The following is a 24,096-nucleotide window of genomic DNA, read 5'->3' as shown; positions in this document are numbered from 1 at the left end:
ACTAGATAATTCCTCACAAGTTATGAACAATTTGTTCATTAAAAGAGATTTTCATCGAAGGGAAACATATTTTATCCATATAAATGCACATGCTTTTATATAAAAACACATTGTGTAATTCAGCAGTAATTGTTTGAATGGGATCAAGGAAGTAAAATTACCACTCACAGACATGCATTAAGGAACAAGGCCTGGCATCGGGCCTGACCTGCAGGGTGCCTCCATGGCAACGTGCAGTCTGCCAGTGCACACTATGTACAGTGGGCGGGGCATTTGCTGGCCTTGCTGATCTGATCCTGTCTGTCAGACATACTTTCGCTTCCTCCTAAACCTCCCTCAGCACTATTATTGGGACCTGTATACGCAGTGACAGGGCCACGGTTCTGCAAACAAGTTGAGCGAAACCAATCGTGTGGCCAACTAAACATGGGCCAGAATTAATCATGAGATCATACTGCCGTCTCCCACCAAAAAGCAACAACTTCATGAGCACTCATGACTGACTGCATTCTGGTTACTCCAAGGTCTGAGCTCGTTGGAGATGCTGGTTTCTTGAACCTAGATTTCCGCAAGTACATGGCACTGCTGGAAAGGCTCATGGAAAGGAAATGTAAGGTGTGTCATAAAAAACCGCACCAGGTTTTCCTGAATCTTGCTGTGTGTGTGTGGAGTGATCGTGGGAAATCAGATGTGTTCTTGAGTGGTTCAGAGAGATGTGAACCTGCGGGTGCCTTTGGGTCACCATGTGACCTGCTCAGGCCTGGACTGGTCAGAAGCCTGGGGTTCGTAGACCCGGCTGTGCTTCTCAGAAGTAAGGACGGGGCCGGGATAATCTCCAAAACAAACCTCCCTGGTGTGTTCTCAAAACAACTTTATTAAATCAAATCTGTGTTCTCCTTCCAGCTTCGTTTGCAACATTTAGTCAATGACAACAATGAAAGTGTAAATCACAGAACAAATCTGATGTTAATTGGTTGCTAGTGGGGCCAGTGCTGTGGTGTTCTCTCTCTGTGGCCCCCTGTATGGTTTTTTTGTGTTCTTGGCTATGAGCTTAGCGGAAGGCCTGCTGTTCGTGGTGTCCGGTGAGGATTACAGTCAGCACAAGAACGCTCAGTGCAGATAGACTATGCCCTTATATAAAGGCAATATATCATTTATAATCCTGGAACGGAAGAGCAATGTGAACCCCAGCAGCCTGCCCCTCCCACACCCGAGCCCCCAACCGACCACCCCCCATCCCCATCCCCATCCCCATCCCCATCCCCACTCCATACCCCTCTGCAGATGGAGTCCGTTACATAACCCTGTCGTGACAGCGAGAGAGAGTCCGCTTCTTCAGGAAGGCTGTGTTCCCCCACACTTGCACCCACGGGAGCCCATTGTGTGAAGGGAGGCATCGATTAAAGCGGGCCCTGACTGGCTGCGTGCGGGTAATCCGCTCCGACAGTTTCTGGTGGCCGTGAGGAAAAAAAACAATGCATTATTAACCAGGCCCGCTTGCGGAAACCGCGGGTCGGCCCACCACTACAGCGATGTGGCCACATCTGGACCTGTCCGTCGACACGTCAGCCTTGCAGGGATTGGATAGTGAGCCACTGCTGTCGGTACACACTGTACTGTAGGCATTCCAGCTGGGTCCTGGAAAGTCCGCTACATATGCGGGTTTCATTGTGTGCGCTGCTCAGATTTTTTTTGTGTGGGGGGGGGGATTCACAGTAAAATGCATTGAGCCAGTCAGGGGTTCAGCGCGAAGCTCAGAGGTGCTGTTCTGTGCTATTACGATCGCTGCGTTTCATAACATGAACATAGCAGAAATGCAATCTGGTCTTGTGGTATTGTGTGCATTCTGACATGCTGACAAACAAAGATAGACTGACAAACTAAGCTGAGAGGAATGAAAGGGGTGCCTTACATTGGGAAATGCCTCTGCAAATGCCTTCCACTGCTGCTCAGATACAACAAATAGGCTGCTACAGGAGTCCCATTAAAAATAAATAAATTAAAATAAATAGATACAGAGCCTGAAAATTGGACTAAGCTGCACACAACAGTCTTTTGTGGGCCATCATCACTGACCATAAGGAATTCCTAATTGGTCAGAACACAGCCACGTTGGATTGTGGCCATGACTGAATTGTGGGTCAGTGCAATCATCACATTTCTGCAGTCAGAGAGGGTAATGAGATTTGAATAATTGGTTAAACTGGACTCCTGTACTGGTTTCTGAATTGACCGACAAATCGTGCTGGGTGGCTGCCCTTGATACAAATAAATTCAACTTCACGAATGGGAAAACAGTTGTTTGGTGTCATTTTCTTTCCCGCAGTAGCCAGGCGAATATTTCTTTTTCATTTTAACCGTCCCAGCTAAGCCGTTTTTTTTTTAAAGCAGCGTGACATGGGTGCTCGCATGCTGGAGCTGCATGCATGCCTGTAATTCTTGCGACTCCTTGCAGTGTTCCAAGAGCTGACGCATACTAATCAATGTCAACTTGATACAGCTGACACCAGAGCTGTCCGTCCGTCCCTGTCACGTTACCCCGCAGGACGCAGTTTAAGGATGTGCGCCGCACCTATCGAATGCAAGGGAATGCCCGTCCCCTAGGGTGGAACGCGGCTTTCCGTGACAGCTTCTCCTCTTGCGAGGGGGGGCGGGGGGGAACAGCCCCGTGTCAGTATTCCCCAGCGACGAGCACGTGGGAGGATGGCTTATGTAAGACGACGAAGAAGGCGGTTTTCGGAACTGAAAAGCATTGTGAAAGGGGGAAAAATGGTTCACTGTGTGCAATTCTCATTGCTAGGGCAGATGCTGGCGTGTGACTTTTCAGCGAGCCCTGTTCCGGCAGCCCACCTCATGAAGACGCCCATTGAGCGGGCCGGCCGCGCGGAGGTGAACTGAATGCGCTCGGAGAGGCGCGGACGCACGCCTCTGACCCCCGCGACCTTTTGTTCTCCCGCGCTCGCCGCTTTCCACAGGCGCTCTTGTTTAGCGCCCCGCAAAGCCGATTCCTCGGGAGAGAGCGGGGGGGTTCGCGTCCGGGCCTTTCAGAACTAACCTCGGCGGGACGAAACCCTCGTAAAAAAAAAAAAATGAGCGCATTTTTTTTAGTTTCAGGATAAAAGGTAACCAGTGGGTGCGCTGCAATTTGCGCTCCCGCTCGACGGTCCGTGTCCATGGGAACGGACAAGAACACACAGCGCGGTTCTGAGGCTCATTCATGCTGCAATTGGAGGGCGCTCCTGCTGGAGGACTGTGCGAGCTTCCCCCCCGAGCGGCACTTCGTAGCCTAATCAGCCTCCCGCCTCAGCTGCAGTTTGGCTGCTGCGTGTGGGCGGGCTCTTTCACGGTGACGCACTGGCTGCACGCCCCCCAGTATCGCCACTGGCTTGGCGCTCCCCGCGCGCGCCTGCCCAGTTTATGTAAGCCCGTGAAATCGGCGCTCTACTTGTGCAGTGGCGCGTGAAACACGCTACTTTAGCATGAATAACGTGCCGGTCTGGAACATAGATTATGCATGCGCACAATGGCCAGCGCTGTGGTGGAGAAGAGCTGTGTAGCACAGGGAATCTTTCAGCCAGCGATAATTCCTACTACAGTGTGACCGTAAAGACCTACCTCGTCAATGCTTTGCACTGCCACGGTGTCTTTGTTGGAGTGTTGCATGTACGGTAACTAATTCACTTGTGATAAATGTGATTATTTAGACTCAAGGGATTATTTTAAATTTATTTTCATTTTAACCTTTATTTTCCCAGACAGGCCAGTTCAGAACAAATTCTTTTTGACAATGACGACCTGGCCCCACACACACACACACACACACACATACACACACACACATAAACACCCACGCACACATGCACCCACACACACCCATAGAATGAGACACACAAAGACACAGTGTACCATCATGACAAACAATTAACGGATCAAACGAGCGGTAAGCAGGCAGGCAGACATGCACCTAGCGCCAGCGGCGGCAGCAGGAAAAAACAGCAGCAAGAAACAGAACACAAAGAGAAAAAAAGAGTTGAATTGTGCTTGCTAACTCAGATAAATGCTTTAAATAATATATTTTCTTCTCAAATAATATGAAATATTTCAGATATATTTTCAAAGCACATTTTCAGGAATTTTAAATATGTCACAGTATTGGCAAAATGACTGATTTGCTGGTGCTTTTTTCTAACACAATGATTCATTCATTAATCATTTGGCATGTGCTAATGGAATGTGTTATATGTGGATTTACCCAGCAGCAATCCTCTTACTTTGTAATGCACAATGTGCAGTTGGTTGGGTTTGCATTAGTAAGGCACTGGTGTGCTATCATCCATGACACAGTGCGTGAGCAGGTCAAAAAAAAAATGAAGCTACTGATTTTTGTACAAGAACACAAAATACAACATGCATTAAAATTTCAGATTCAGCAAAGGATATTCCAACATTACACTCTACAGTGTACAAATTAGTAGGCTTGGGGTTGTTTAATGCAAAACCTCCACTGAGGAAGACAGGGACACACCCATGCATACACAGCTCAACCCAGCTCTCCTACGAGGCTCCACACTGTTCATGCTAACACAGTCACAGCCTATAGCACCCAGTCTGAAACAATCCCAGGTCATTTTTGTCAGTAAAAAGAAAGCAGGTCAGTCACAGAAAAGAGCTTTCACTCAACTGTACTTTTCTGTACCATAATAAAAGGACATCACAATTTTGAGAAGCTTCCTTGTACCACATTACAGCCTGTAATGTGTATTGGATAAACGTGTAAAACATTAACCATTTTTACTGAGGTGGAGGTCTTGAGTCACATGGCAGACATGGGGGCACCTGACATAAAAAGCCCTCGCTCTTGTGTGTCTCTGAATTGGGCCCAACCCCGTCTCACATCCCTACATCCTGCACTGTCTGGCGCCCCGTTCTAAGCCGTCTGTGAAGAATCTGTTGGCAGACACGGTTGGGCAATGTCGGGGCAGATCTTTACCCAAGGGCGGGTCCTCGCTGTGGTAATCCTTCAGGGCACGCACAACACCTGGCAACATGATTAAGCACTGCTTTAGTACGGTAACTGTTTGTATAGTGCATTATATAACAGTCTTTTTGCCTTTGTGTTCCAATAGCAGGGACCTGGACTTGGCTGAGAGCTTTAAATTGCTCTGGCAACCTGCTGATTGCAACGGGAAAGCAATTGTTCGGGCACCTATGCACAAAAAGTGTCAGCCGTGCTCTTTGTTTTACATCACAGAAGCAGTAATATCTAGATGTAATTAATAACACACACACATAATGGGCACATTAGTGAACACGCCCTTGATTATGCGGTCTTAATGAAGCTTTTGGGTTGCAGTCACATCATTGTATTCTCTGGTCATTCCCTGGTTATCAAAAGATATTAGTTCAGTAAAGGTGTGCTGAACAGATTGTCAGCAAACAACTAGCCTTGTTGCCACAACAAACCAGGGCGGAATGGATATTCTTGCTGGTTTTAGAGTGTTTTTGTTTTATGTGCAGTTATAATAGCTGTAATAATACATTGCATTTCTGTGGCACCTTTAATTGATTTCAGTGTGCCTCAGAGTTGGGAGAGGGAGATATTGTGCATTGCTCACCTCAAGCTACCACCAATGTGTCGTGCTTACCTGGGTGAGTCAGGGCAGACATTTTGTATTGGAATGCTCACCAGACATCACCTGAGGTGTAATGGAGGGAGGATCTAAGCGTTTAAGCTTGAGGGTGATTAGATTACTGCCAAGAACTGGATTTGGAATTTGACAAGGTCACTGTTCCACTACTGCATGCTGTTCATAGGATTCCCTTGATGATGCTGTAAATGCGACAGAGCAATCTGTACTTTCACTGAGATTTGGCACACGTATGGCTCAGGATCACTCTCAGGGGACGAGTGCTATCATACATATAGACATTCCCTGCAAGCACCAAGAGAGGATAGGAAATCATCAGTGTCTTTTTTTAGCTCTGCCATTGATCTGTCTGCACATCTGGTAGTACAGCCTTCAGGAAGACAAATAGGTTTGTTAACCACGTGGCTAATTTGAGATGATGACCTTCTCAATCAGAAAGAAACAGTTGGTGGAGTTCCATTATGCTCTCCAGTCTTAAATAATATTATGTCAAATGAAAACCATTATTATTAGTATTATTTCATTATTTATCATAATTTTTATCACACATTATTGCTGTGGCTTCTAAAATCAAAAACGTTCTCTCACATTGGCCAAGTAAGTCAGTTCATAACTTAGAGTTAAAGAGCAACAGTAGTGCAGATAATGAACACAGGGAATGGTCCCAATGCACCTTACAGTCCAAATCTCAAATGTTTTCCATTTGAAATGTACACTTGATTTAATCCTATAATTTAAGATAAATTCAACAAAAGTGTGTATTATTAAAATTTGTATTATTTAAAAAAAAAATATGAACAAAGCCCAATGACAACATGTACAGAACTTGTTGTTTGCCAACCATTACACCTTTTGCACAGTGAAGAGAAAGTTTTAAAGATATTGTATTTCACTTAAATGTACAGTAGATTTTAAACCAGGGCTGCCCAACCTTGTTTTTCATTTCAACCCTAATTCCACATACCTGATTCTACTGCTTAGCAGCTCAACAAGATCCCTAGCTGTTGAATGAAGTGTGCTTTGTATGGTTGGAGTGAGAACCTATAGGACGGTAGATCTCCAGAAAGCCCTGTGTTAGACAAACCCAGTTTCGTACTGTAATAGATTGCTCACTGAAAGGTGACCCTTATGGTATTTGCATTCATGGGAAAGCCAGACAACCTGATGTTCTGGAAATTAATTACATACCTTCCACCTCAGATGGAATGCAGGACAAAGATCAATTTGAGATATTCATACCTATTGAAGGGGTTAAGTCTACAGATTTCTGTTCATACATACCTTAAGTAACTTTCTTTCTAGCACAGCCAGCTTCTGCCAGCAAAAATGCCTTCATATAAAATAAAATATTGATATTGAAAAAAACGAATTCTCCTTAAAAGAAAGTTGCACAACATAGTATAAATAACTTGTTTCATGTTTAATTAGTTACGGCTAGTCCGCTAGCTTTGAGTAATTGTTCCTTTCCTGATAAAATAACATTCTATCCTCAGTTTTCTTACACAACACCACAGGGATCCTTGTGATCCTCTGGCACTTCTCAGAAAATTTTAATGATTGTCATTCCTGACTGTGCTCGTTCCAGACCCCTTCAACCTGATTTATAGGTAGGTTAATTAAAATCGTAACTATAGACTGTAAAAGACCTGCAGGGATATCCCATTGAACAGCCTGACAGGAGCTGTAATGAGTGTTATTTAACGGAACAAAAACATGAACGTGCTATGTTTAAACAACAAACAATCAGAATTTACTGTTTTGGAATTTTGAGATAGGTATCCTAATGTTAATTTTGTAAACTTTAAAATGACACTACAGTTAGAATTCAGGACAAGGACAATGATGATTGCAAAAATAGGTCACACTGGCTGGTAGTGTTGTTTATATCTATGTGTACATTTTAGGCATTTAGCTAATGCTGTCACTCAGAACGACAATTGGTGGAATTAGAGTGGTGTGGTGTGAGCTACTTGTACCAGGGCATGAAACCAAAAAAGGTTGCTGATTTAAGCCCTTGGTGAGGATCTTTAGTTGCAAAACAAAAGTGCATGGTTACCAGTAATCTACAATGTAAACAGAACATTGTGAAAACACCCAAGAAAGCATTATGCACATTACACAGTGACTGACGGGCCCCCTCTTCTGTATCATCTGAAGGCATATTTCACTCACCTCTTCACTTTGTTTGGGGCTGGGTAACAATCCAAAGCTTGCAAACACAATTTAATGAGCACACTTTGAAAGGGTACAGTTCTCTAGACACCAATGCTTTTGGGCAATTTCAGAAAAAAATGTTAATTTTGCATTCAAGACATGGCACAGGATATAGCAGTTGTTTCTCTTGTTTGGTTGCAGGCTTGTAAGTTACCTTAGAAGATCTTTTAACAGTAGAAAGTCATTTATTTAAGTTGTTAAATAACATCCCACAAATAATTGTATGTTTCTACATTTCTGAACCATATTCCCTCAGCTCTACTTAGAAGAGGACAAGAAAATATAATATAAAAACACATATAAATCACATGTAAGATTACGACATTAAGCACAATAGCTATTTTTCTATATTGCAACATTTAAGTTTTTGGAACCAGGTGCCATATGTGCCTCCTGTGTGCACACACAGGAAAGGTCTATAGGTCTATTAAGGGGGTGGGTGTGTGGTGAAGATAACCTGGTCAGTATTGCAGCTAGAAGCCCTTGGTCACACAAGCTGCTGCTGTGTCTGGGAGCCAGTCCTGTTTCCAGAGTGATTCTGGCCATTTATCTTCCTGAGCACAAGGGAGAGAGGGAGGGAAAGAGATGGGCGGGGGGGGGGGGGGGGGGGGGGGGTGGTAGTGGACAGTGAAAGCATCCCAGTTTCCCGAACCTCCTCCCCTTTGGCACGGACGGGACGGGATAGGAGCCACTGTCTGACCTCCCCACTTTACCAGCCTGGCCAGACTGCTCTTACCCACAGCACTGCGCTCCGGCAAGTAGCTCTCCCAACCCTGGCATCCCACAGCCCGAAAACGAAAACCAAGTGCGCTATGAGCTACCAGCCTCCGTACTCCCCCAGTTTATTCAAGAGGAGGGACCGGTAAGTGCTGTACAGCCCAGGTCAGACAGTAAGGTTTTGTCATCACACCGATGTGCAGCGGGTGATGATTTGTGCATAGAGACATGGTGAAGTGAATTGTAGTACATGGAAGGCAAGCCTGAATTTATATTCATTAGGTGACAATGACGGATATTTTGTGAATGCAACTTGCCGCATTCTACTGAAATTTCCTTAGTAGGGAAGTCAGTTCCCATTGTAACTAACATACTTTGGGGTGTAAGCTGTAAAAAGTTAAGTTAGACTTTAGGATAATAAAGGCATGTCTTTTCCTCAAACTGCAAGTTAAAAAGAGTCAGAAAAGAGTTTCAGTGTCAAACTTGGGCAGTGCATAAATACGTCAAAGATCAGATCAGTTCTTACTTGTTTAATGTATGAACAGGATCTTTTATATTTGCTTATTGTTTTGTAGTTTGGATCTGTCTCAGTTATTTTATTATTGTGTTTTATAGGGATGTTGAAAGGGTGTGCCAAAGTACATTCTTGAAGCTTTGTTTCATTGTTGACTCTCAGAGGGGGATTTAGACACATGTAATGATCTGTATATGTATATAATGAAATTGTCAGGTAAAAGCCTCTTAAAGCGCAGATAAATGTCTTGACGATATAATACGTCAAATGGATTAGCACAGCAGCTTTAAATGTAGCCTGTCTATTATGATGAGGGCAGGGCAAGGCAGACAGTATTATATTTCAATGAAAACATACATGATACCCGTGGTGCAGCAGAGCACTCAGACTTATGAAGTACAGAAAAATCCTATCCATGCTGGAAGGTGGTTTTATACAGATGGGAAATAAATATTTACTGTACCTGTCGTAAATCTCTAGAAATTGCAGGACTTACTTGTATTTTCTCTCATACAACTCTCATGCGTTTTGTCATTTGTGACTAAAAACAGCACAGCAAAAATTCCATACACATTATCATATCCTAATTTTAACACTTGTGTTATTTTTTTCTGGCCTGAAACTGCGTAATAGTGTTCTTTCTGTACGGGTCATGAAAAGAAGCTCAATCATAATGCTTGTCTCTTGTGGACTGCAGTTGAATTGTGTGCAAATGGTAACTGTGGATTGTATGAGAGCAGAGGGAGTCAGAGACGTCTCCTGCAGCCTCTGCGGGAGGCATCTATGTGTAGATTCAATCTCTACTATCTGCTCTAAATGCAGCCCGAGCCTTTGTAATGTTTGCAAAACAACAGCCGTTAGCAAAGCCAAACACACGCACACGCACACACACACGTATGCACACACGCACCTCTGGACGACAAACACAACTCTGATCTCACTTGGAGTGCACAATAATTGTTATCTCGCTCAGGGTCTTACAGGATATGTTTTCTAAGGAAGTAGTCTGTCATCCACGTGGGCATCTAATGTCTCCTAAGGTCTGGATAGTTTTGAGTTTCCTCCTTAAACCTGCGGAGAACTGTTCACAATGCCCAGCGTTCTTTCCTGGCTCTTCTGCATGGAAAGATGAGAATAAAGAAGAGAGGAGAGGCTGGCTGTAAACAGTGCTGCGCCTGGGAGCTGGCCATGTCTCCTGGGAGTTTGAGGACACCTGATGATTGCTGGACTGAACCAGGCCCAGGAGCAGAGCTTGGCCCCGGTACACACAAAGCCAGCCTTTATCATAAATCACAATCCAACAAGACCCTTTTGTGCGGGATGATGTCCTGCCAGCTCCTGTGACAGGCTCTTCTCTGTTGGACCGAGCGCGATGGAGCCAGGCGCTGACGTTCCGAGGATTGTTAATCCAACCCCGACTCCGTGAACTTCACGCTGTTCCTCTCTCCTATTGCACAATCCCGGACTAAAATGTGTAGAGCTGAAACAAACAGCTGAACTTTAAAAAATAGAGGTAGAGGGTTCCCTCCCCCGCTTTCTGGGTGACGGACAGTAGACCTATGGTGCTCTCAATGGTGTGAACACTGCTAACCAGAGGCTTCCACACACAAGTTCTCGACAGGCTCCTACATATCAATCTACCCATTATCCATTCATATGACTGAATACATTACCATAGTCTTACTCAAGAGTGCAACTGCAGTGTACAACAAGACCACACTGTATTGAGAGTGGCCCTGTATTATAATCTCTGGGCCACACTGTACTGACAGAGAATATAATAATAATAATAATAAAATACATGGAATTAAAAAAACTAAGAATAAAAGAAATGAAATAAAAGCAATAAAAGATTAAATTCATATGAATGCAGATAATTAAGTGGGCAACAAAACATAATAATGTTTAATTCTGTTGCCTGCGTGGGTCATATGGTCTTACGGGAAGGCGATTAACCTTTGCCCATTTAACTGACTGAGTCCTGCTGGCTATTACATTAAGAGAATGGTGATGGGGGACCCCTAGTCCTTCCACCGCCTTGACACAAAATTGAATTGAGCAGCTGTACTGCATGGCATGAAATCAAGGTGGACAAGTACTACAGACGCTAATATGAGTTCAGTGCTTTCCCGTTAGAGTAAATCTCATTAGTGTAGAGCTACACACAGCCTGTTTCTTTTTGCATTGTTTCATGGAGACGTTTACATAACATGCTAAATCGGCACTTTCAGAAAACCGAACCAAACACCAAACTCATTTTGACACATCAAAGATATTAGCTAATATCACGGATAAGGCCCATTTCTACTCCGATTCTAGGTATTCTGTAAAGAGGGCAGAGAGGACTGCCCTTTAACCGTAGGAGTATTTTTTCCCACCTTCGGCAAGAATCTCCCTTTTTTGTTAACAGACACAGTTTTGGTGTGGGCAACATTATTTGTTTGTGTCAATCATCAAACGGTGCCAGATGTGAGAAGAAAAGGAATATGCAAGATTTGTAGTGATCCTACTTATAAATTGTCCTGTGATTCTATTAGTGATTATAAATTGCACTATGATTCCTTTTGCTTGCTTCCTCTGGTGGAAGATCATTGCACATTATAAGAACATTTCACACCATACCATACATACACTATAATTCAAATCAATTCACAGCCTGGCTTAGACCCCAGAATACAGAGACAGGCAAATATTTTTGTGCGTGCGACTATAACCTCAGTGTTTAGGACATGTTTATTTTTGGAATGAAAGAACAAAATGGAATGGTGTTGGAAGGCATTAGGAGAATCTGAGCCAGCTGGATCTGCAAAATGGCCAGTGCCTCTAGTCTAGGAACATCATAGCTTATGGCACAAGACACTGGTGTTTATCTGGGTCATTTCCATTTCAGTTTGGTCAATTCAGGAAATTAATTGAAATTCAATTAATAATTTGAAAATATCTTCATAGAATATTATTATATTAATTTATGAATTCAGTTTCAATTAATTTACTGAACTGACAGCGTTGACCCTAACCCTAGTGCTGCTGTACTGTTTGTCCTTAGCCGAAGAACACTCTAAAAACCCAAATCCAATCCCAGGCAAAGGTTGAGGCTGTAACTTTAATTATATGACAGACTATATATTCGGACCACCATTGAGCAGAAAAGGTATTTCTAAGTAACAAATCAAGCTGATTACTCTCAACATGACCAGATTGTTGGGACGTGTCTAGTAGCTTATAGGGAATTGGAAAGTGAACAGGAGATGATTGAACACGTATATCAATATTCTACATGTAGAATCCTGAAGTGACTTGCATTTCAGAGCCATTTGGAGTTGTACAGTGTACAAGGAGTGTGCTGACTTTATGTATCTTTTGGGGTTAGAGACGCTATTTGAACTTCCAATGGAAGCAGTTCATTTCAGTATTTCAGTAAGAAAAGAGAAGTGCAGACCGCAATGGTATCATAGTTGTGTAATGACTTCAAGTCTTTGGATTGATGCTCAAAAAAATAGCATACTTTTGTACAGACACAAAAAATCTTCCTTCAAACAGCAAATGCCTGAAGGGCACTGATTTAAATGCAAGCTGCATTTTAGATTATACCACAGGATGTTCTGGCTAAACACAGAATGCTAACCCAAAATAATCTATTGTTCTTTAGTATTCATTTTGTTTTCAACATGTAGATGCAGTAGGACCACCTGTTGGACAGTGCTGAGGGATATAATATGTCTGTCTTGAATGAAATGAAAGTGATTTTTTTTTTTTAATTCATGGGCCATCTCTTGGAATTTTGTATTCAGATGGTGTTACTGGGGTCATAGCTAAACACAGGTAGACAGTGAGAACAAGTCAGGGCAAGTAAATGCATAAGGTTCGCAAACAACACTACATGAAAGCAATGCATGGTTTAATGCTTTTAGCACCCATCTACCAGGACTTGTAGGAGACAATAGAGATGGTCAAGGGCTCACTATTTTCATAGAAACACCTTGGTATTATGCTGTAAAAGCCAGCTGAGCCCTCTGCTAGGTGTGGTCCAAGAGGCATGTCAATTCACTGAGCTTCTCATAAGAATGCCTAATCAAAAGTTGTTTTTTTAAAGTCAAATTTCAACTTTCGTCAATCGAGGCAATTTTCTGATGCCAAAAGATCTATTTCGCAAGAACAGTGTACCAGTTTGTGAGTACTAGTACACTTTATGATTGCGATTGCAACACTTTTATTTTAGCCTTGTTCACGTTTTCCTCTTTTTCTTCTTTGTTACACTTGTGTGTGGTAACATTTTCTGTGGCATTCGTTTATCCATTAGTATGGGTTGTAAACATGTTAGGCAATTTCTTAATCTGTAGACCATTATCTCTATCTCTGTGCCAAAATCTTCATGTCATTCTGGATGAGAATTCCTGGTAAATGAATACATCAAAATATCCTCAATCAAGCAGCAATAAAATAAACACAGTGTTCCACTTTCTGGTGAAGGCACTATGCCTCTGTCTACTGTGCTGAGCCAGCTGCTGGCATAAATGCTATATGTGGTCATTTAGGGCCACAACCACAGATGGGCCACACAATGCAAGTTTTTAAATGTTATGTATTTTTTTGAAATACATTTTAATTGTGCAGTATTCAGAGGGCGTAAATAGCTTTTTCTATGCTATTGTTTTTGTGCTGATTCCCCGGTCTGCACGACTAGCTTCACCACCCCCCCCCCCCCCAAGCAAACCCCCCCCCCCCCGTTCACCCCCAACCCCCAACCCCCACCCGAAGCTTGTCTGAATCATTGTGTATTCGCGTTGTTGTAGAGAACAAGTGCAGCACCATGAACAGACCAGCCTGTCACTGTACCATTAGTCTAGTGAATCTCAGTTCATGCCAAATGACATGTAGCAAAGCAGATCAACCACATTTAATGTCCGTTTTGTCACTCAGCTTGGTATATAACACATATCCCTTTCTGTAATAGTAATGTATTTATTCCTCTTTCCATGGTACTTGGCACTCAGCTCTTTGAAGTGCACTGGGAGATGCCATTGTGACTGCATTGCAGGGGTCTGACAGAGATGCTCACAACCCATGGAATAGCTACTTAGCAACAAGGCAGCTATTTCAGGGTGTGTATGAGTTCTGGTGCATCTGTTAGACGTAACACTCATGAATATTTAAAAAAAACAACAGCTACAAATAGTCCCTGCATTTACACGACACTTAGCAAGTGCAAACCTCAATATACATGGTGAGGGAAATGAAAAGAGTGCTTGCAGCAGTATGATAAAGCAAATATTCTCCTGCAATGCTGTTACATTACATTACCGCCATTTAGCAGATGCTCTTATCCAGAGCGACTTGTACAACTTTTGCATCAATTTATACTGCAGGATATATACTGAAGCAATGCAGGTTAAGTACCTTGCTCAAGGGTAGTGTCCAATGACAGTGTCCAACCTGGGAATCGAACCTGCGACTTTTAGGTTTCACATTATACTACACTGTCGCCCTGTTGCCTGCCTACTCTCCACAAATTCACAAAGCCTCACAGAAGACTGTTCCAAAGCATTGGGACTAGTACTGTAACTAGGGAAAGACCAACCTTAGGCAAGACTGGGAAATTTTTTCATATCACATACAACTTGTGACAGGACTTATGTGAATATAGATCACCTGTGCCTCAATGTGGAACTTAACATCATCTGTCAACAGTCACCAACTGACTATTTTATTTAATTGTTTTTTCTACTCTCATATATACTTTCAGCACCTAACTGTTTTCGAAAAAGAATCAACGCTCCAAAACTGCTCTGATGTCATATTTAAGCATGGCCTTCAAAGACGTTCTCTTTGTCTGCTGTTGTAAGCCCTTAAAGGAATGCTGTCAGAGTTACTGAACCAGTTTCTTTAGATGCATACGTACTCGATCACATTTTGACACATGTAGATTGATAGCCTAGTCAATCATTTCCTGTAACAATTATTGAGGTTAACACACTTAGTACTACACTGTAGTAATTTAATAAATGCATTTAGTCAAAATGACTCACAAAAGTGAATTTTACATGGTAATCAAACACCAGAAGAGATAGACACAGTTATAGCCATAAATGTTCCACCTTCAAGGTACTTGCCAAAAGACCTGCCGTATAAAGGGAGAGAGTGATACCAGTTATAAGACTATCATGGCTGGTTTGATAGCAAGACAAGAGGTCTTTACTCATGCATTTACGTACATTTTAAGTGGACATTTAGGTTGTGACATCCCAGTGAACATTTGTGGTGAAAAGTCAGTGAAAAGTTGATGAAACACCATCTAGGCATTCAAGTGAAAACCTGACTACAATAGATTAAAAGGTGAATGTTTTCTAGCTGACTAGGATGGCGCTAGACTATATCAGGGTAAAACCTGATCTATATTGGGGGTAAACATAGTTTATATTGTCAAAATATTTATCAAACTAGATTTCCACACCTCTAGACGTCTATATTCCGAAGGCTTTCGCTGACTGGAATTATTTAAATAGTTGTCTTTAAATGAGTTTAACTCATATAAGGTAAAAAATCATGGCAAAAGTATATTACACTTTTTTACTTTCTTTTTTGTTAATACATCACTGTAAACTGTGCTTGCTTTGAATGTGGATCAAACTTTTTTAACTGTAATGCATGTCATTTCATTACATTATCATTAACAATACAACGCAGGTATCGTTTTTTAGTATGCTAAGCAGTATATTTATATTTCTCTGTAAGAATGGTGTGTTTAGCCATTTGAATTTGTTCTCGAGTCTAAATTACAAGCACTAGCACATTTCTCCTGAACAGAACTGGATTAAAAACATGGATAGTAATAATATTATATTTCACCAGTAGAGGTCAGTATACGTTGATGAGAGCGGTGGAGGAAAAACACTGCGACTGGAAAACATTTAACAGGAAGCAGTTACTCTGAATAAATTAAGGGGTTTGTTGTTGTTGTAGATTTTTCTTTTGTTTGTTAGAAATAATAGCATGTAAAACATTTGATTATTATATCCATGATATAACACGTAGCCTACAACAACAACAAAAACAACAACAACAAAAGGAACAACGAATAATAATAATAATAATAATAATAATAATAATAATAATAATAATAATAATAATTTGTATTTTGGATGTATGGATTAATATTTTGCAATGAAAATATTAATCCATACATCAAAAATACAAATTATTATTATTATTAAAAACCGAACAGTCTACTGCAAACTGAATCGATAATCGTTCAGTTAAACTCTGAATGTTGCAAGGATCATTCGGAACAATCTGCAACATCACCAGGAAGATATAAATCGATAAACTTCATTGAAGATTGCGCGATTGTCAGCACCTGTACCCTAAGCATTGATGGAAATTACAGTGGCACTGCGGAGGCAGTTGAGTAGTCTGGTAAAATTCCAATGGCATAGAACAGAATGTACAATGACCATTAATTACATACTTGGAGTTGAGTGCAAATAAAGTATGCCATGTGTAACATACCAAAATATTGCTGTAGATGTCAACACCACTTTTCGAATCTAAGCATAATGTTGAATAAATATGTTCTCTATTAAAAAGAGAAAACATGACTTTCTTCAGCTGACGAGCCTATAAAATGCGTATTTAGCCCATTCGCGTTTATGCAAATCCTTACTGTTTTCTTGATAAATCGGTCTGGAGCCCACTGTAGCTCAACATTTCAACATTGCATTTACTGTTCTTCAGGGTTCAGAAAGCGGGCAGGGGAATAGTCAGAGACCGTAAAAAATAGGGAATAGTAGGCGGGAGCCTTATTTGAATAATTTATTTAAACGTCATTAGTACGTCATATGACGTAAGGAGTTCATATATATTCTCCGTTCTCCGAAATAGAATCATTCCTCTGGATAGCAACCGAAGTACGAAGTACTCACACTAAGCAACTCTCAATCCTAAAACGAAAGCAATCTGGGATTATATCTTGTTACACAACACATCGCAAAAGTGGCGAGAAGCATTATTCAAACGGGTCTCATACTTAATATGAGCACGGAAATGTTCAAATCTCCAATGGAAGTCGCAGTCTATCAACTGCACAACTATTCCATCTCTTTCTTTTCCTCGTTGCTAGGAGGAGATGTTGTATCTGTTAAACTCGACAACAGGTAAATATGTGGATTGTTTTGCACGACGGAAATGTTTGATCCATATCTGCAAATTCTAGCAAAATGGGCGATTTGGTTTTGAGGAATGTAATTTGTGGATGTTAGGTTAAAAAAAAGATTGGATTGGTGTAGGATAAACATTGTGTTTATATATATATATATATATATATATTATATATATATATTATATATATATATATATATATATAGCGCCTATGTATCGTTTGAGTTTAATTGTTTAGATGCTGAATGCATTCGACATGAACTGTAATCCAGTTGGCACTGAGAGTCTATACACTTGATTCCCCTTGCATTAGTAAAATACTGTTTATGTTGACTACTTTATGTGTTTTAGCTGCATTGTACGTAATGCTAACATTTAACATGCGAGTTAAATATTCGTCATGTTTCTGAATTACGCATCATGTAGCTACGTTATTAGGTTGAATAAGAACCAAATGTTTTTAGCCACGTCTGATGTAGTCGGCTTTCCTAGTGATTCAGGGATACCGGTTTGAACGAGTTCTTTCCTGTCTGAGAAAAGCCTACCTTTCGCGTTGGTGTTTTCCATATGCAGCCTACTGTAGACTGCTTCCAAGATTTATGTTGCGTAACACTAACATTTGCATCCGCTACTCTGCTACCAGTTTAGTTGTGAATCGGGTTGTTCTGACAAATCTAACAGCCATTAGTTGATGTATTTTTACTGTTAATATTGTTAGGGTTTTGTACAAAAATAGCAGATTCGATCCTTGACGATACCCTTTTCTCTTTACCCCTTAGTGCCTCTGGTGCTAGCGTTGTGGCGATTGACAACAAGATCGAGCAGGCAATGGTAAGTGAGAACCGTATTTTTCCAGCTATTCTGTTAAATGATAGTAGCAGTCACCGCTATGCCAAATAAAAAAAGGAAAGCTTATATGATATGATATACACATACCCATTAAGGCTGCCTCCCATCTTGTTGTTTTGAATAGGGCATATCCGTATTGATTGTTGGTTGTTGCCAACCCTCGAGAATATCTGGTTGTATTATCTTGTTGGTTTGAGGGTTCTGGATTATGCCTGCATTGACAAAAGTTCACAAGGTTGGTGCCCGAGTGTGCTGACCTTAGTGGCAATTACTGCACAGTAGAGAGCTGAGTGGCAGTGGTGGAAAAATTGCACGCACACCATAGTTTTTCAGGATGTCTAAAATTTGCAGAAATTGGCACTGGCCCCTTTTGTCACTGAAAAATTAGATATAAGTAAAGAAGAACATTTTAAGAATTTTCCAAGAAAATTTCAGAGTTGATTGGTGGGGGGTTTTGGTAAACCTGTAAAGCCTCTGCACCCTGCTATAACAGTCACAGTAAACAAATCCAAACACGTGTAGTACATATGGCTATCAATGTGCACCCTTATATGGGTATGTCACCCTGTCTTGGTCTGTGCATACTTTCAAAACCAAGCATGTCTGCAATGCGGTATAGTGTTTCCTACGGTGTGTGGATATGGGTGTTTACGTAACCAAGTCCTAATAGCCTTTCCCTCTTGTTTTTCTCTCCTCCGCATTGTAGGATCTTGTGAAGAACCACCTGATGTACGCGGTCCGGGAGGAGGTGGAGATTCTGAAAGAGCAAATCAAGGAGCTGGCGGAGAAGAACAACCAGCTGGAGCGGGAGAACAGCCTGCTGAAGAACCTGGCCAGCCCAGAGCAGCTGGAGAAGTTCCAGTCCCGTCTGCCCCCGGATGAGGCCCAGCTCGCGCAGAGCCAGCCGGTGGACTCGCCTGACCAGGACGGCCTGCGCAGCGCCGGCTCCGCCGTGTGAGTGGCTCTGTCTTGGGGCGGGCAGAGCCACAGGCCTCACCTGAGATAGGCCCAAAACCGTGTCGATACACATCTTCTACGAAGCTGGCTGTACAGACGAGAGAGAGAAAAAAAAACGAAAGCAAAGACTTTCATAACGGCCCAGCCTGTTTTCTGTGTAATCTTAAGATGAATGTGTAAAAGAGGGCACTCAACACGCCAGAGAATGGTCGTGTTTGGACAGGGGAGAACCCCCCCAGTACCAGGGGCTGACCCTCAGTCTTCTCAACCTCCCCCCCTGCTCCCCTCATGACGAAGGGGAGAGGGTCATGTGACAGGGCTGGCCCAGCGTCCTGACCCAGGGTGTGCCTGAATGGCACCGTCCAATGCTTGGCAGATGCGCGCCAAGTAAAAAAGAAAGCTCCAGAGACTTTGAGAAAGACAGAGAAAGGGGGAGGGAGGGAAGAACGTCCACCCTGTCTCTCACAAGAGCCCTGTGGATTTCTCGCTTCTGAAGCGCGGCAGTTTGGAAGTCCAAAAAAAAAGAAAAAGTTGCGTCCATACAGAACAGTTCCCTCCTCAGCCTTCATCTTTCTTTTTTTTTTTTTCTCTTAATTTTTGTTTTGTTTTAGTTTTTGCTTTTGATTCACAAAACCAAGAAAAGCGAAAACTCCTGGTATGGAGGATCCAGGGGCGGGACTCTTGAACAAGGCTGATCTGCTCACTGCGTCACTGATTACTGTGCGATTCATTATAGATCACGTTGCTTGTGTACTCTGCAGTCGGGGTCATGCTGCTTAAGGGGGAATCGATTAAAGTCCTGCTCTTTTACCTTTGTTTTGTGAAACAGAGCAAAGTTTTATATATATTTTTGATTTGTCGGTAGGAGCATTCTAACTGCCATGAGATGAATAATGCCGAAGAAATCCATACAAATTTGCATAGCTCTGTAAATTTGTACATAGCATAAAGTGAAGTATGTGGAATTGCATCAGTGGATAAATGCAACTGATGGATTTTTTCTTTTTTTTTGCGGCAAGTGCACTCCCAGTATAAGACTGATCTGCTGTTTTTATGCCATAGAACTGTTGACACCGAACTTGGACTCCTAAAAAAGCAAGAGAAAGGTGTCAGACTGTTATCCGCAAATAGGGACACATTTTCAACCTGAAAGATGTGTTTTTCTAGCTACCAAAGACTTGCATCATATACTCAGAAATCAACCTGGACCATGTGTTAAACTCACAGGGAGAAGTCTTGTTAGCAGTTGTAATTACAAAAACAAGGGGTATTGTTGCTGTATTGTGTCCATGAAGATAGGACTGCGGGTATTCACAAAGATGTATGGATACAAAATGCACATTGCAATAAACCTTATGTTTACACAAATTCTACTCTTCTCTCTTTTTTACTTGTCTGCTTGCATACATTTAGACATTTCAGTCCGCTAAGTTCTCTATTGGTTTTGTATTTTAGTGCGAATCAAGATTTGTTAAAATTATTTTCCTGTACAGCATTAGGTATTCCAATCATGATAAGTGAAGTTACAATATAGAGATGCCAGCTTTATCCAATAGACTTCATTTATTGTTAATGTTGCAATGAAACCGTGTGTCTCTGTGAAAGTGGAATACATAGTGGAGTACATAGAGCTAGATGAGACTCATGACTCCCACCATGTTAATAGAAGTGATATTTGCATTTGCCAGTAAGGGCATCTAGGATTCGTGCAGCTAGCTGTCCAATACATTTGTAATAATGTCCACTGCGGTGTTTCCATGGAAAAAATGTAGAGGAACTTCTTATACTTAAAACCATATACCCAGATTTAGCATTTGGCCTGTGTCACATGGTGTTACGACAAGTTGGAAATTCTACATGGTTTTTACATCCACTCAGAAAAATTCATAAATTTTCACCAGGGCTTCTTGACATATTCCAGTCAGTTTTGTCCGATATTTGCTCTGGGTCTACACAATGCAATCTGGATCTGGAAGCTTTTGTCAGTTTATACGTATTATACAATAAAGTCTAGATTTCCATTGGAAATGAAAATAACTGAAAGTCACAGGCCTTTGCCACTCATAGTTTTTCACTAGGCCTTTGTCACTAATAATATATAAGGTGCTAACTGCAATAGTGTGATAAAGTCCCAAATTTGTGTGTCTCCTGATCATGTATGCTGGTAGTTCTAGTCTCTCTGACCCAGTTATGGGGATGTTGGAACTAGGGTGATTACTCCATGAACAATAGAGATGTTTCTTTGAGCGAAAATTTGAACCATGTCTGTCTGGTTTTTTGGGTAATCTTCTGCCTCACCTACCTGCATTCCCAGTAGGTTTTATTTAAACAATAAAGATATCAAGTGTGGTGAGATTCAGTCAACTGCCAAATAAGTTTTTATTTTGTTTGTTTTGGCAATTGCTCAACTCAGCAAAATGTGTTTTCGAAGAAGAGGAAGAATAAAACACCTGACCCAAGATTTGCACTTATTTACAAGCCAGAGTAGAAGAAAATCCAGGAAAATTTGTTTGAATCCAGGCCTACAGCTTATGTATTACACAATATGAACATCATATCAAAAAATCACATTTCACATGTGCATTTTTGGCTTTCAATCATTGAATGGGTTCAACATACATTCAACATACAACTGGCTATGGCTAAATTCTAAACTGCAAATTATTAGCTTAAGAAAAAAAAAAACGTTTTGACTAATGTGAGCAGCCAGAAATGGCCCTATGCTTTGAATGGTCTGCTGGTTATGTTCAAGTGCCAATGAATAACATTTTTTCTGCCTTTGCAAGATTTTACTATCCATTTTCCCCATGATGTAAGGGTGCAACTCTGCTTACTGGGGAAATTGTTTTTTTTTTTGTTTTTTTTTACTTGTCAGCCCTAAGGATTTAGGATGTTATTCGTCAGCCATGATGTTGCAGTTTAACTCAAACTGCTATGACAAAAAATGGATGTCATAGAAATAGTGAGCTGCCAGTTTAAGAAATGTTACCTATTGTATGGAGAGTGATGTAAACATCCCGTTGCTGGTGTACCTTTGACCAGAAGGGGATTTTTCTTTAACTGAGGGAATACCCCACACACAGGTATGGCTCAAATCAGATGCAACTCCATGCTGGTTTTGTGCTGTTCATACTGTTTTGAAAACATAGTATGTCGGTATGACAATGAGGGAAGAAATGGGAATTAGGCTACTTTTATCTGCAGTCTGAATGTGGTTTTAATTGTTGTACAGTGCAAGGATGTAAATGGCATGGACTTCCTTTCTCAATTGTTCCTATTAATCAGTTAGTCAAGCAATTAATCAATCAATCCTTATATTCACATTTTTGGGCAACTGATTTTGCTGTAGTACAAAGTAGTTAATATTCATTGTAGACATAAACATGCAAACAGCATGCACAAATTGGCCAGAGTTTAATTACACAATTATAATTACACAATTATAAAAATAAAATGAATGTAATACAAAACAATAAAGTGTTAAAATATTGACAATTAGGACAAAACATGGTTAAAGGGCTGGTGAGTCTGGATTCTGAGTAAAGATTTCGACCTGACTATAAAGGCAAACTGGGCTGTGACACTCCTTAATTTCAAGAGTCTGTACCTTCTCCCTATAGAGAATCAGTCTACAGAAAAAGCTGAGGGAACTGAGAAAAATAAAGTGAGACCCAAGACTCTTTTTCCTCTCAGACAGGAAGTCTCTGGAAGTCTCGCTGGCAGACTGTGTGAAAGTGGAGCAGTGGCAGCGGGCTGGTCCCTGGAGCTCCGGTCCCGCCCAGCCAGGAGAGAGACGGCAGCTCGCTACGGGCCTAACAGGAGACCTTATTTGGTATAATGGGTAAACAAAGCACTTTGCTGCCCTCCTTTCCACCCGCCTGTGTTTGTCTGGCCCTGTCGTTAACTCTTAACAGCCCTCTTCCTCTCAATCCCATTGAGACATGCTCCTCTCTCTCCAGGTCTTTCCCCTTCGTCTGCTTTTTACAAGGGGGGAAAAATAAGTGGTGTGTGAATCAAAGCCCATGAACTAGCTATTCTGCTCTATTGTAGCTGTACAATTTTAGTAGCTTATCTCTTTATCTCTGCTATCGCAGTGACTGCACCAGTGGCTGCATTTTGTTTTTGGCTTCTCAAACTTATAAATTTGCACCTCATACAGTCCGGGGAACATGACCCTATGTTCTCTGTGCATACATTTTGATGGTCAAAGGTATGTTTTAAAATGAAAATAACTGATTTTAACACCCAGCAGCAGATCTATAAATCCGTCTTCCATTGCAGTTGTAGTCCTGTGAGTTTCTGAGATGCCAGTGAAGTGATGTTACCATATGCTGTGATATAGCATTGTGCCAATTAAACCTACAAATTAGTTCTCATGTAAGGTCCCTCAGGCAATGGTGATGTCATTTCCATTTTTAACTACAGACCTAAACTGAAACAGGAAGAGTCTGGAAAACCATACCATTTGTGTTTGTGCTCAGACCTTTGCATGTCAAAGTGAGATTAACCGTTTAGTAGCTCCTAGGGGGTTCATTGGTCACCTACTCCGTTTATTCTCAGTCAAAATATGTCATTTCTGTATGCTATTTTCTGTCTCTGATGGTTAAGATCATTCCCTTATAGAATATAGTGGAATATACGATTGCCACACTATTGCATGGGAATCACAAGCATTCTCAGATTCTTAGTACATAAACATACACTCTACTTTAATGGACTGTTTAAAACCCATTCTAGGGGAGCTTTCCAAAAGTGGTAGCTTGGCAGTTCATTGTGCATTTATTTTTATGGTGTGATATGGCTGTCAAAATGGCAGTTGCACAAACTTTAAAAGCCATTTGTGCAAGTGAAGTGAATAACAGTAAAATCATAACAATGCTAAATCAAAAAAGAGGCACACTGCTTAGACTTTGTTTGTAATAAAATGACTTATTGGTTGGTTTTAACTCGTACTGTGAGAACAGCTGAGTCGAGGCGTCTGAGAAGCTTTGAAATACATTCTCCCGCTTCCGAAGTGATTGCCATAATTTCAACCAGTGCAGT

At 41.5% G+C, this 24,096-nt stretch overlaps 1 protein-coding gene across 1 annotated transcript in view; it reads left to right on the top strand.

Moving 5' to 3' along the window:
- Positions 1 to 20,421, top strand: part of tsc22d3 (TSC22 domain family, member 3) — a 47,634-nt gene extending 27,213 nt beyond the window's left edge. Inside the window, exons 2-3 of the mRNA XM_064328157.1 lie at positions 18,027 to 18,078; positions 18,803 to 20,421. Coding sequence (XP_064184227.1) covers positions 18,027 to 18,078; positions 18,803 to 19,054 — 304 coding nt within the window. The 3' untranslated portion in view covers positions 19,055 to 20,421. The remainder of the gene's footprint in view (positions 1 to 18,026; positions 18,079 to 18,802) is intronic.
- The last annotated feature ends 3,675 nt before the right edge of the window (positions 20,422 to 24,096 follow it).

The sequence above is a fragment of the Anguilla rostrata genome, chromosome 3 (genome assembly GCF_018555375.3).
Source record: "Anguilla rostrata isolate EN2019 chromosome 3, ASM1855537v3, whole genome shotgun sequence".
Lineage (NCBI taxonomy): Eukaryota > Metazoa > Chordata > Actinopteri > Anguilliformes > Anguillidae > Anguilla > Anguilla rostrata.
Note: the sequence above shows the minus strand (reverse complement) of the source record. Positions and strands in the feature narration are given on the sequence as shown.